This window comes from Chrysemys picta, chromosome 1 (genome assembly GCF_011386835.1).
Source record: "Chrysemys picta bellii isolate R12L10 chromosome 1, ASM1138683v2, whole genome shotgun sequence".
In the NCBI taxonomy this organism is placed as follows: Eukaryota; Metazoa; Chordata; order Testudines; family Emydidae; genus Chrysemys; species Chrysemys picta.
The window spans coordinates 90257520-90270777 of record NC_088791.1 but is presented as its reverse complement, the minus strand read 5'-3'; the positions used below and the strand labels follow the sequence as shown (position 1 = coordinate 90270777).

Here is a 13258-nt window from a genome sequence, read left to right as displayed (position 1 = left end):
CCTGCCTTGCTGAGCCTGCCTGCCCACACCTGGCACACCTGGCATGGAGGGGCAGGCCTGGTCCTTGCGCTGTATCAGGGTTGGGTGCAGCCTCACTGCTGAGTCCGTGTCTGCGGGGGGAGCTGCACAGTGATCTCCCACTTCTGTGCAGCCAGTGGCCTGTGCTCCCCAATGCCATGCTGGAGCCTCCACATTTATTTGACAAGCACAATTTGCAGAATTTTAATATAGCGTGTACAGAATTTTTAATTTTTTGGCACAGAATACCCTCAGGAGTAGAAAATATGGACTGTACCTCAAGTTTTGGGGTGACTGTAAAGTCTATGAGATGCTTTCTAGAGTAGCTATACTACATAATTCAGGCCGGATTTATAGATGTGGTGGGGCTGTGGGGGGAAAAGGAGCAGTGGCCAGGTTTCAGAGACACAGACTGTGGGGAAAACAAGGGCTGAGAGACAGAAACTCTGCTACACTACAGAGGAAGCCCAGGGAAAAAGGAAGGGTCTGCAGTTGTGATTTGGGGGGGTTGTGGGAAGACAGAGATGACGCACCTTGCTCCCAAAGGAGAATAGGTGGGAGATTTGGAGGTGGGAGAGCCTCTTGTAACAGGTTTCTAGCTGAGCAATACAGGTACAGGACTTAGTTGCCTTGCTCTGTGCCCCTGGGGATAAGTGCAATGGTATCGCTACTGCTCTCTGGTGCAGAACAACAGAATAAACTCTGATGAAAAGTAATTCAGTGATTTTTTATGGGTGCCCTTGCTCTGCCCTTTTGGAGCCTGTCATCTACACTGTCACAGCAGATCCAGGGTTGTTTGGAGGTTGTGCTGCTGCATTTCTTTTCTGGGTCAACTTTCTGCTACCTGGGTCGCATCAGAAAAAAGTCAGGCAGGACCAGTGCCTTATGTACCTTTAATATCACCAAGTCTCCCCTGCAGGCTTCTAGAAACCTTTGAGGCGCCATCAAGTATTATAGACTAGTGAACTAAACCCAAGGCATGGAAAATTCAGAAATCAATAGTTGTCAGGAGGTGTCTACTGGAAAATGCTTTTGACCCACAGAACCTCTTGCTATTCCAGTCCTTGGGCCTCCCCAGTTCTGCCACTGCACCTTATAACTTGACCTGCAGTACCTCTTACTACAGACCTATAGCTCCACCACCTCACTCTGCTTATACACCTCAATCCCACCTTGCAGCATCCTATTTTTCCAAGCCTGATCCCCCACACACCACTACCAATGCACCTCACTCTGATCTGCAGCAGCTTCTGCTGTTCCATTCCTGAAGTTTCTCCTGAGCTGATACCCCTAACTATGCTGCAGTTTTGGATGGAGGTATAAACAGGCTGTGTTGCCAACTTCTTTTTTTCCCCTATTCTAGCTGAATAATGACTATATTGTCGGCTATTTGGATGGAGTCTTGCTCTTTGGACATGTCCTGAAGAAACTTCTGCTCTCCCAACAGCCAATTGAGAGTCCCGCTGATTTCATTCAACAGTTTCGGAACATCACATTTCAAGGTAATCAAGTACAATTCTGAGCAACAGCTCACTGAGTGGACTGTGGGGAGAGGGAGTTTGTTTTCCAGGTGGGCATGAGGGGAAGTCCCCTTACTGCTGAACGGGTTCAGACTCTGCAATGAGTTGTCTTCCCTCTTGTTCTGTTCAATTGATGTTTCTAAATATACTATGATAATCAGCACTGAAGAAACGGACTAACCAATATCCATACACAGAGAATCCCCCTCCATATACATCACATACAAAATAAGAAATGAAACATTTTATAAATTTCAATTAGGACCAAAGTGTTTGGGGGCCAGAATCTCTCCTGGGCTGCAGGCTCTTCACACTGGTCTGGCGGTGTAAAGGGTACAGAAATGACCACTCCCTGGTCAGCACAGAATAAAATGACACATGTTAAGCTCCCTGGCCTTATTACATTGTACTTTTCTGATGTAGTTATAGAGGACTGAATTGTCTATATGGGGACTATTGCCTGGGTGGACCAAAGGATGTGTAATTGTGAGGCATCCAAGTGGGTTGCAGAGTCCATTAGACTCTTCCCTGTCATCTGACTGGCATCCAGGTTTTATTTTAGGCTAGACACAAGGTTGGATGAGGATGAAGTATACATAACATTGAACCGAATCCATCTCTAAGCTTCATCCCCAAAAAATGTAGCCAGTTCTTCTTTTGTCATTGTCCTGGATGGCAGTGTGGGGAGTATATACAGTAGATAACGTTCAGCCAGCCACAGCTAACATTGGCCAAGAAAGCATCAGCATCAATTTCACCATTGACTTCAAAGGGAGCAGAATTAGGCCAACACTGAGTGCTTTTGAAGATTACACCCTAAAATCCTTAGTCTGTAACATTAACATATCCTGAGTTATGGAATGCATGCGTTCCCCACCATAAGAAAGAAAGCAGCAGGGTAAGAAAAAGTATGGTTAAAATAGCAAGGTACACAAGGTTATTAGACCCAAAAAGCTATCCCTCAAAAGATGAAAATCTAGCCCAAGTGAAGCCAGTAGAAAAGAACATAAATTATCTCTGTATTTCCCTCCTTGTTAACAGACTTTGAGACCAAGGATAGAATCAGAGTTTCCTTCTCACCTCTAGAGATGGTCCCTTGAAGGCACATTGGCAGGATCAGTGTATGGAAATAAAACAGACTGGTTGCTACATGAGTTGTATCTTTTCTGTGGTTAGGGAGGCTTCATTCTTCAGATTGTCAGATCTACTCCTTTACCAATTTCAAACTCATATTTTAAAGCAAAAATAGTATGGAAATAGGGGAGAAGCAGAGGCTGAATAAGCTGATGTGGGTGCTAAGAAGGGTGCTGTTGTGTAGATGCAGAAGGTTAATGGGAAGAAAAACCCTAACATCAGAAGTCTCTTAATTTACACCTCTCTTCTTGTCACATATTAATGCTTCTTGGGATAGTGCCAGGCTCCTTCATTGATCTGTTCCTTGTGTCCACAGGTGCACTAGGTCCAGTGACCCTGGATGAATTTGGAGATCTTGATGTCAATTTGTCTCTATTGTATACATCAGTAGATACCTATCAAGTATGTAATTCCATTAAGAAGGTGTTCTGTGGTGATCTGTGAGAGGGGAACTAGAGGCCCTGGGTTAGAGTGTGACTATGACAAGAGAGATAGCCAGAGCTGAAACGGAGGTGTACTAGAGCTGTCTGTGTGCAGGTGTGGGGGCTAGGGGTCCCTTCAAGTCCCCTCCCAGACCCCACTTCAGGTCCTTGTACTGTCTTTCTCATCCTGCTGGCAGCTGCCCAAGGGATCATTGGAGCAAACAAACAAATGAAAAGTCTTCTCCTTTCTTTCTTCCCTTCTGGGAGATGGGAGTCCATGGGAAATTAAAGAAAAGTAAGGGTGACCTGGGACTCAGGCAGTCTTCCTGGGTCAGCTCTTTGGGCTTAGTCTAGATGGGGGTCTATCTCCAGCCCCTCTTCACGGGCATGTTGTTTTGAGGCTCAGTTGTGCAGCTTTGGGAGAAGTGAAGCTTGTTGCTGTCTCTCTGGCTAAGCCTAGCTTGGCTTTCAGAGGCAGGGCAGCCTTCATCCTGTTCACTGCCCCATCCTGGGGCAAGTGTTCTCTTTTAAGCTCCCCCCCACTCCAGGCAGAACAAGCCTTGCAGGTGTGCCTTGTTGGTGTTGAACAGGCCCAAGGGAACTTGTTTATCTCCTCTCTGCCATTTTGAGAGCATGCCCCTTCACAGCAGCACAATGAGGCAAGTGGGGAAAGAAGTCACCCTGATAACTTGGTAGACTGATGCAGTCAAAAACACCAGACTTTGTGGGACTGCTGCACTTCTGGGAAGGACAGAGGAGTAGTACAGGCAGAATGTGAAAAACAGAATCATGACCCAGACTGGAAGGGACACATCACTGCAGCAGAGGACATGAGTCTATTTTGCTGGAAGTTGTGTAGTGCATTATGGGAGGATGAAGCAAAGGAAAGGGACTGAGCGTGAGAGCTATTAACGAAGTTCATTTCTATATTCTCTCACAGTTCCAGACCCTCCTGCAGTATGACACTCATCAGAATAAGACAGAACCAATGACTACCAGCCCATCTTTCAGCTGGAGGAAACGGAAGCTTCCTAATGATATTCCAAGCACTGGTGAGATACCTACTAAAACTGGTTCATAATGGAGGGGGCTCATGCACCGTTAAGATAACACTTACTGTGCAATGTGGCCACCCAATCTTAACTGCCATAGGGATGTCAATAGGAGCAGCTCCCATTGGCTGGGCCATCACTTCCCGCCACTCCCATTGGCCAGGAACAGTGAACCACTGCAAATCTAGAAGTCGAACTTCTGATATAATCAGATTTTTTGCAGCTTAGGCAAAACAAACGAAAATGCTTTCCAAAGCCAAGAATTTAAAAAGGCTTCCTCCAGCCAGTTTCCAAACAAATATATTCAAACAGAAAATGGCTTTAGATAGCCAAAGTTTAAGTTACTGTTACCAAGGGCCGGCCCAAGCAAAAAAAAAACAAAAACAAAAACCCGCGGCGGCCAGAACAGCAAAGTAAAACAAAACAAAACAAAACCCTGCAGCGCGGCTGGAGCCAGCGTGCAGGGGGACTCCCTGCCCTGCAGATGTGCCCCGGCTAGCAGGGGGAGGGGGAGGGAGCGGGGCGAGAGAGAGAAGGGGGGCGGCTAGGGCTTCAGTGGGGCGTTGCCATGCGGCCCCTCCCTCCGTGCCCCCTGCCGGGAGGGCTCCGCACCACTCCGGTTGGCTGGGAGGGAAGGACGCGGGCTGCCCTGCCGGGCTTGCTGCAGGGCGCTCCCGTCCTCCACGCCACTGCCCCCTACAGGGCGGCCGGAGTGGAACAACAACAACAAGCAGCAGTCGTGCCGCCCTAGGATTGGGCGGAATGCCGCCTCCTACAAGCTGCCGCCCCAAGCACCAGCTTGCTCGGCTGGTGCCTGGAGCCCGCCCTGCTGTTACCATCCACCTCCTATCAAAACTATTCTAACTAGCTATGTCCTCTTTCCTCTAGAAAGCTAACCAAACTCAATAACTAGAACACAACCCTTTTATAAAAACAACAAGGAGTCCGGTGGCACCTTAAAGACTAACAGATTTATTTGGGCATAAGCTTTTGTGGGTTAAAAAAAACTCACTTCTTCAGATGCATTTGAGGTTTTTTTCCCCACGAAAGCTTATGCCCAAATAAATCTGTTAGTCTTTAAGGTGCCACCAGACTCCTTGTTGTTTTTGTGGATACAGACTAACACAGCTACCCCCTGATACTTAACCCTTTTATAGTGTGTAATTTGCAACTGCTGATGCAATTCTGCTACTCTTCCCCATGACATCCCTTGAAATTAGGGCTTTTACCTTTGATTTTTCTATTGCTCAGAGTGTTAACGCCCACCCTACCAATCCCTGGATGGGGTCTATACACTCCAACATAAATTGTATTCTGGTTCTTTAGGAAGAATACACAATATTAATTCGTGGTGGAATACTGTTTAGCATGCTATAGTGTCAGTAGCCATAAGAGGGTAGCAGAGCCTCAAGAATAAAACTGGTGCTCTAATACTCCCATTTGAAATATCACATTATTAAAATGTGAGTTTGGAATCATGCAGGCTTCTATAAGTGAAACACATGTTTCAGGGGGTTGGCAGGGAGACACCTCATGACTCCTCATGCATATCTGCTTGACTGATTTATTTATTGGTGACCTGATGTCCTGCCTTCCTAACTGGAGGTCAATCTTCCACTGATTTCAACGGGCTTTTCATGAGGCCCTGAGTATGTATTTTTTAATACAAGGTGTTCAGTGTTCTCACTAAGGTTGTATATTTTCTCATTTCTCTCCTTTGCAGGCCCACATTTCCTGACTATTGCTGTCTTTGCACTCACAGGGACCGTGGTGTTGGTTCTGATCATCGCTTTGCTGGTGTTGAGGTACCAGCCTCATCTTTCTTCTCTCCTGCATTTGCTACTTCTGGGCCTGGGCTGTTTGATATCTCCTTGAAAATCCGTCCAATTATCTCCCACCCATCAGCAAGGCTCTTGTTGGCTTCTCCCTCTGTGTGTGCCACTCTGTTGTAGACACCACTCATGGCACCTGTGTTCAGTACTCCCTGCTTTGAGAAATGAGCCAATTGCTCAGGTGGTAGACATGACAGATGATCAGGCCTATTCCACCCACTAGAAAGCACTGTTTCGCATACACACACAAACTTAGCAAGTGTCTTTGTGAGGACAAGGCCAACTTTCAGACTTTTTCTCACTTACTGCTCACACTTAGCCCTTTCTATTACTCTACTATGTTTCTTTACCCTTTTGGTGACTTAACAGTTCATTCTGAAAGGATGACTCAATCTTGTGTCATTGCACAAATAAAAACACCAGAAAGTTTTGGTGCCACAGTTTCTAGACCCACTTTATCTCTTACTATTTTCCCAGACTTGTCTTGCCTCATTGCAGCTAGTTCACATTCTTTTTCTATGGATAAAATTTTCTGACTAGATTGTGGTATAGCTTCTATCATGGCGGAAAAATCAGATAAGTAGAAACTGAAACCCACGCTAGGATTCTCTCAAAGAAAAAGTTCAACCCATTTCCAGTGCATCTATATCTCTCATATTCACAGGACTCAGAACCGTCATTTTCAGTGGTTTTAGAGGTGTATATTTTACCTGGACCTTCCACCTTTAGTAGCTCAGATGACTCCTTTTCCACAGATCAAAGGACTTCAGAGACAACAAGAAAATTGGATTCTATGAAAACCTGATTGGTAGCACACTTTAACCATTGTCATTTTGACCTGATGTGTTCTCCTTGCTAGTTAACACTTTTCATGAGATAAGAATCCAAGTTGATGTAGTCAGTCCACACTTGGATGCCCAGCTGTACCCAAGAAACAGAAGAGCTCATTGTTCCCAAACCTAAGAACAAACATGCCAACAGACTGATAAAGTTAATCTGCATTTGTTTATTTGTTGAAGAGCTACCAGAAATTTGACAAAAGGCTATTTCCAGACACTTTGTACTGCTGCCAAAGGTGCTGTTACCCCTCCTGAATCTATTCCAATGAATCTATTGATGGCAAAGATATTAATTGTTGAATTCCATTTAGAGTTTTATGCCACACCCATCACGGTGGTCTCTGAGAGCCTCCATGCAGAAGAAATTCCTGGGGATTCCTCAGAATCAATTCTTGCTATTTTTTTCCAAAGAATTTATGCTTTGCATGTAGACATGTTACTAAACTTCACAATCCTAGCTAATTCAGATGATGCAGTGGATTACCTCATAATTCTCAAGGAAAAAGAGAGACATGACAATGCCATTCTCTTTTGTCAGCCAGTTAATGTCCTGATTAATAACTGATTTTGCTCTTCCCATCAATATAGCCAAGCTCCATAAGCAGCCTACCTAAACTGAGGTCTTCTGACCCTAGTTTCAATTGTGCAGTAATTTCCTGCTCTAGTAAGTCTTATATCTTGATGATAATAATACTCCTAAGGATCCATTAGGCAAGAAAATGAACCAGAGCTCCAATCATTTCTTATATATCACCCAGTGTGTGGAGTTCCTAAACTATCCACACTCTCCCCTTCGCAATGGCAGTTAAAATATGTTAGAAACATAAAATATTGATGTCAGTCAGCATCCTAGGATCTTCAGTGTTCCAGAGCATTCTCCAGCAGCCAATCACTGTTCAGGATTTGCCAGCATTCCACTAACCAATCTGTGGTGCCCATGTTTTTTATACAGGAGTAACCTGCATAGAAGAGTGGAAATTCCAATGAATTGTTTTCCTGTTTTCTTACAATTCTTCTGCTGAGGGAGGACATTCCTGCAGAAAAGACAGGGGATTCCATGCCCCAATTCCAAGGATTATTCCCCAGTATAATCAGGAAATCTGCCAGAGGGAAAGGCCCTCTACAAGAAGTCACCTTACTTCATTCTGCTGCCTCCCCATTGGCTTCCTGCTTTTCCTGGATAGCACAATTCATTTCTGCCAGAGCCTTGCTGCCAGGGGCTCATCTGATCCATGTTTGCCTCTGGGATTGCCTTCAAAGGATGTTCAATAGCACAGAAAAGTAAACAGAATAAGCTACTGCAGACTCATTCTGCAGTAACTTGCATTGTCTTCCCCTGGGTGTAAATGTGAAGAATTAGGCAGCAATCTGCCAGCATTGACCCCTTCAAATCTATAGTGCTGAAACCTCAGAGAGGCCAGACTTTCCTAGGATCAGGGGGAAAAGGAGAATATGATGGAGAGGGTATTTCTCCCTTCCAGGCCTCAAAGCTGGGAGCTGTAGGAGCAGGCTCTCCAGGAATGCATGAAGAAGAGAGTGCAGGAGCTGGTGCGAAGGATTCTCTCTAGTACTCCAAGATTCCTCACCGCACTCAGCAGTATGGATTCCAGTTGTTTGATAGGATGATCTTAAACAGGTTTGCTTCTTTCACAGGAAGTACAGGAGAGATATTGCACTTCGGCAGAAGAAATGGTCTCACATACCACCTGACAAGATCCTGCCTCTGGAGACCAATGAGACAAGCCACGTCAGTCTGAAGGTAGGAGAAACAAGATATCCCCACGGAGGGATGGTTGTGGGGGCTCAGAGTCTCTGCACTATCAAGGTTTAGTGTTAGACAAATGGTGACTACTGCTTGGACTCTGACAATGGTAGAATTATCTGTTAAAACTGGTTCACTGTCTTTTCACCTGCTACGCACTGTGCAGAAGAGGAATGAGATTAATCCCCAGTAACTTCCCCACTTAATACAGCAAGTACAAGTTCTTGGTACAACTGTGAAACAGGCAGGGTATTTCTTTCCAGGCTCTTCCATTGGGTTCCCTCATCATTAGTATCACAAATGACATCCCTTTTCAGGAAGGGGTTGATCCTTGTTTTGTCTGTAAATCACAGGCCAATAGTATTGATCAGGGGAAGAGACCCTGATGGCATATGGGAGTCGCATGTATGGTGATTGCATGCTCTGGGTCAGGGGTCAGCAACCTCTGGCATGCAGCTCACCATGTCAGCAGGTTCGGCCGATCGCGGCTCCCACTGGCCACGGTTTGCCGCTCCAGGCCAATGGGGGCTGCAGGAAGTGGCGTGGGCTGAGGGATGTGCTGGCCCGCGGCTTCCTGCCACCCCCATTGGCCTGGAGCGGCGAACCGCGGCCAGTGGGCACCACGATCGGCCGAACCTGCTAATGCAGCACATAAACAAACTGGGCTGGCCCACCAGGGTGCTTACTCTGGTGAGTCACGTGCCAGAGGTTGCCGACCCCTGCTCTGGGATTTAGTTGGGCTCTAAAGAGAGACACACCCATGCAGACAGTACCATACTTTGGCATTATTTTTCTCTCTGCAGTCTGGTGCCTGCCAGGGTGGGGTTAGTATGTTATAATTGCTGGCTAATGGGTCTTTTTTGTTCCCCAGATTGATGAAGACAAGAGGCGTGACACAATCCAGAGACTGCGCCAAGCCAAATATGACAAGAAGGTAAAATGAGCACAGCATCTCTGCTCCCCTTCCCTTCTTTAGTGAGAGGCTTCTGTGAAAGGCAGTTGATTCTCTTCAGAGATCAGGAAGCAGTGCCACCCCCATTCTCATCTAACCTTGCTAAACTGGTGAGTTTATGGAAGGGGTGAGGCATTCATTTTCCTTTGAGGCCCCCTTGTATTAGCAACTGCCAGAGACAGAATATTGGACTCAATGAACCACTGGCATGGTCCATAATGGCAAGAGGCAGGATCCAGGACATAATAGACCACTGGTCTGATATGATGTGGCATGAGATAAATTAGTGGACCAGATGGGAAAAGGAGGACTCTTATTTCTGTGTGAAATCCCCTGAATTTTTGCCTGAGTAAGGTCACTCATGTGAGTGAAGGGTTTGAAAGATCAGCCCCTTAGTCTGTTCCAGGACAACTTGGTAAATCTTGTGAAAAGTAATATAACTCCATTACTTATTAGTGGATAAGGATATACTCAAATACCAGAAGTAGTTTAGGGGAGCACGGATTGTTGTTGTGCAACTGCTATGGTTTCCTTCCAGTTGTTTTTTTCTTTCCAGGTGGTGATCCTGAAAGATCTCAAACACAATGATGGGAATTTCACAGAGAAACAAAAGATAGAACTGAACAAGGTAACTCTTTCATGTAGCAGCTAGACACTACAGAGTGAAGGAAACTAAGTAGTGAACTCATACCCCCAAATCCATGTGTGTGTGTGTATGTCCATCCCACAGGCTACTGTAGCCTGAGGGCCCCTCTGTTTCTTATGGGGGGGGTCTTCTGTACAGTTCTGATTCTGCACTGCAAGTCATTGAAGTTGAGGATGACTGAGATCGCTCATGAACTTGATAGAACCTTGTTAATCCACAATTTTATAATCAGTGCTAAAAATGATGCTCTCTCTTTCCTCACTTCATACCAATCATTTAATAGTGGAGTGTTGTAGTCAAATCTCTTATTACTAAGGGCTAAATGCATCTCCGCTGTATACAAATACATCTCCATTAACTTTCACAGAGTTATACCCTATATTAGGGTTTAATTTGGCTTTAATACTTCATAATTTTTTTAAAAATACACTAAGTACATTTTTACATTAGGGACAGATACATTGTAAAGTATTATAAGTAATTTAAATGAAACTGCAATAGCCTAACTAAATGAACAAAGTACATACTATCATGCAAGATCCTAATATTTTTATTATTTGTTCATTTACTAACTAATTTGCAACATTCAGTCATTTATAATGGGTATCCGTGTCCAGGGTGTGAAACTGTGAGGTTCTACTGCAGAAGCAGTAATGGAGACAGCGGAGTTTGGAATACAGTAAACAGTCACTCCCCATGCTTATGTCCTAGATCAGAAGGCTCTGGAATGAGAGCTACCCTTCAGCAATCACCCACTTTGGTTCTCACACACCTGCACACAGAGAGCCCACACATCATATTAGGTTCTGGGATTGAGAGCCCCTTCACAGCATCAGACTTAATTTTGGCTCCCACACTGTTTTTAATGGATACATTATTTTTGCTCTAGCTCCTCCAGATCGACTATTACAACCTGACAAAGTTCTATGGCACAGTGAAGATGGACACGATGATCTTTGGGGTGATTGAATACTGTGAGAGAGGATCATTGCGGGTAAATAACTGTGCAAGCCCCTCTTACCAGTTTGTAAAAGGAAATGCTAACCTGCCAGACAGCTGGGTCCTACGGCGAGAGAAGGGAGAGGAGCAGAAGTGAAGTCAGTAATATTACTTCATAGAAGTACTGAAATAATATCACTGACTTCTCTTCTGCTCCTCTCCCTTCTCCTGCCTGGAGTCGATCCTCAGCAGGTGTAAACTGGCATTGCTCCTGAGTCAATGGAAAGACTCTCATTGACTTCACTTGGCTTTGGATCACTCTCATAATTAAAGGATGCAGTGACAGACAAGTCAGAATGTCTTGCTAGGCTTTGCACAGTGTTCATGTAGGCAAACATTCACAGAGGCTCATTTTTGCTACTGGAAATCACAGTGGCTAGAAGTTAGATTCTCACCTTTTTGTAGTTGCTGTGTAGGACAAACTTATATTCCATTCCCTAGCCTCCAAGTAACCCAGTGTCTGTCATAATTTATGTACTTCTTAAGTAAAACAGAGGGGTACCCCTTTTTAGTCATTGGCCAAAAGGCTGTGTGATTCAGAGCTTTGTTAACATTACAAAGCTATGCCTTTCCCGGCTGTTTCCTTGCTATAGGTCAGCCCCTTTGTCTCCTTCTTGTCCTCCCAGGATGTCTTAAATGATAAGATCTCCTACCCAGATGGCACCTTCATGGACTGGGAGTTTAAAATCTCTGTCATGTATGATATTGCCAAGGTAAGTGAATTGGTGGCAATGAAGCATTTATAAACCTGTCCACATGCTATAAAACTTACATAGTGGGTAGCTATAGGTGACAAGGCCTAACATAATATATGATTTAGGCTACCAAGAAAAAAGGTGCGGTCTAGTGACTAGAGAAGGGATTTAGGTACTTGGAGCCCTAAATTCTATTCCTAGCTCTGCTGCTGATTTATGGTGTGTGGCGTTGGGCAAGCTGCTTAAAGGAAAACTCCAGTGTTTGTTCAGAATGGTAGACTCGCACCATCTTGTATCAAAAAGAACAGAATAGGGTTTGTTTTTTAAATGAACACCGTAGTTAATCTTTTAAATGTAAATCTTTCAATGGCTATTAGCCAGGATGGGCAGGGATGGTATCCCTAGCCTCTGTTTATCAGAAGCTGAGAATGGGTGACGGAGGATGGATCACTTGGTGATTACCTGTTCTGTTCATTCCCTCTGGGGCACCTGGCATTGGCCACTGTCGAAAGACAGGATACTTGGCTATATGGATCTTGGGTCTGATCCAGTATGGCCATTCTTGTGTTCATGGTAAAACTCACTACTAGTACTAGGTGTAACCATTTCAGGAAGTGAGGGCAAATTAGCCTGGGAAGAAATTCATCCTGCACTGAAATCAAGGCTGGTTTTAAGTAACCTTCACTACATACACTAAAAGCTGTGTTATCCGGCACCTTACCAGCCGAAAATTTCAGTAAACCAGCATTTCTGATTTTCACTGAAAGTCCTGTTTATAGTCTGGGTGGCGTGGGGCCAACAGGCTCCCTACCTGGCTCCGTGTGGCTCCCTGGAAGCAGCGACACATCCCTGCTGCTCCTAGGCGGAGGAACGGCTAGGCGGATCTGTATACTGCCCCAGCCCCAAGCACTGGCTCCATTGCTCTCATTGGCCCACCTCTGCCCCGCCTCTTCCCGCCCCTGGCCATGCCCCCACTTGACCCCTTCCCCCAAGGCCTCACCCCCACCCCACCTCTTCATGTCCCCACTCCACCTCGTCCCTGATTCTGAGCGTGCCCCATCCCCGCTCCTCACCAACCTTCCCAGCGCCTCCTGCATGCTGCTGCCACTGAACAGCTGATCCACAGTGTTCAGGAGGTGCTGGGAGGGCAGGAGAGGAGTGGATCAGCAGAGGCCGCCAGTGGGGAGGAGGGACGGAGCTTAGCTGCCGGTGGGTGCTAAGCACCCACTAATTTTTTCTCCATGGGTGCTCCAGCCCTGCGTGAGCCCCCTCCGCCTGTGCGCAAAATATCGGGACAATTCACGTCCTGACTGAACATCGGTCAGGACGCGGGACAAACAAGTAAATAGTAGGACAGTCCTGATAAAATCGGGACGTCTGGTCACCC

The 13258-nt window shown here is 45.7% G+C and overlaps 2 protein-coding genes across 2 annotated transcripts in view; one reads left to right on the top strand and one right to left on the bottom strand.

Annotated features, from left to right (window-relative positions):
• Positions 1-13258, bottom strand: part of IFT56 (intraflagellar transport 56) — a 178142-nt gene that overhangs the window by 115808 nt on the left and 49076 nt on the right. The gene's annotated exons all lie outside the window — the stretch shown is intronic.
• LOC101940459 (guanylyl cyclase C-like) overlaps positions 1-13258 on the top strand; it is a 60804-nt gene that overhangs the window by 19978 nt on the left and 27568 nt on the right. The window contains exons 8-16 of the mRNA XM_065562476.1: positions 1382-1520; positions 2989-3074; positions 4035-4146; positions 5870-5951; positions 8471-8576; positions 9451-9513; positions 10088-10159; positions 11067-11171; positions 11803-11889. Coding sequence (XP_065418548.1) covers positions 1382-1520; positions 2989-3074; positions 4035-4146; positions 5870-5951; positions 8471-8576; positions 9451-9513; positions 10088-10159; positions 11067-11171; positions 11803-11889 — 852 coding nt within the window. The remainder of the gene's footprint in view (positions 1-1381; positions 1521-2988; positions 3075-4034; positions 4147-5869; positions 5952-8470; positions 8577-9450; positions 9514-10087; positions 10160-11066; positions 11172-11802; positions 11890-13258) is intronic.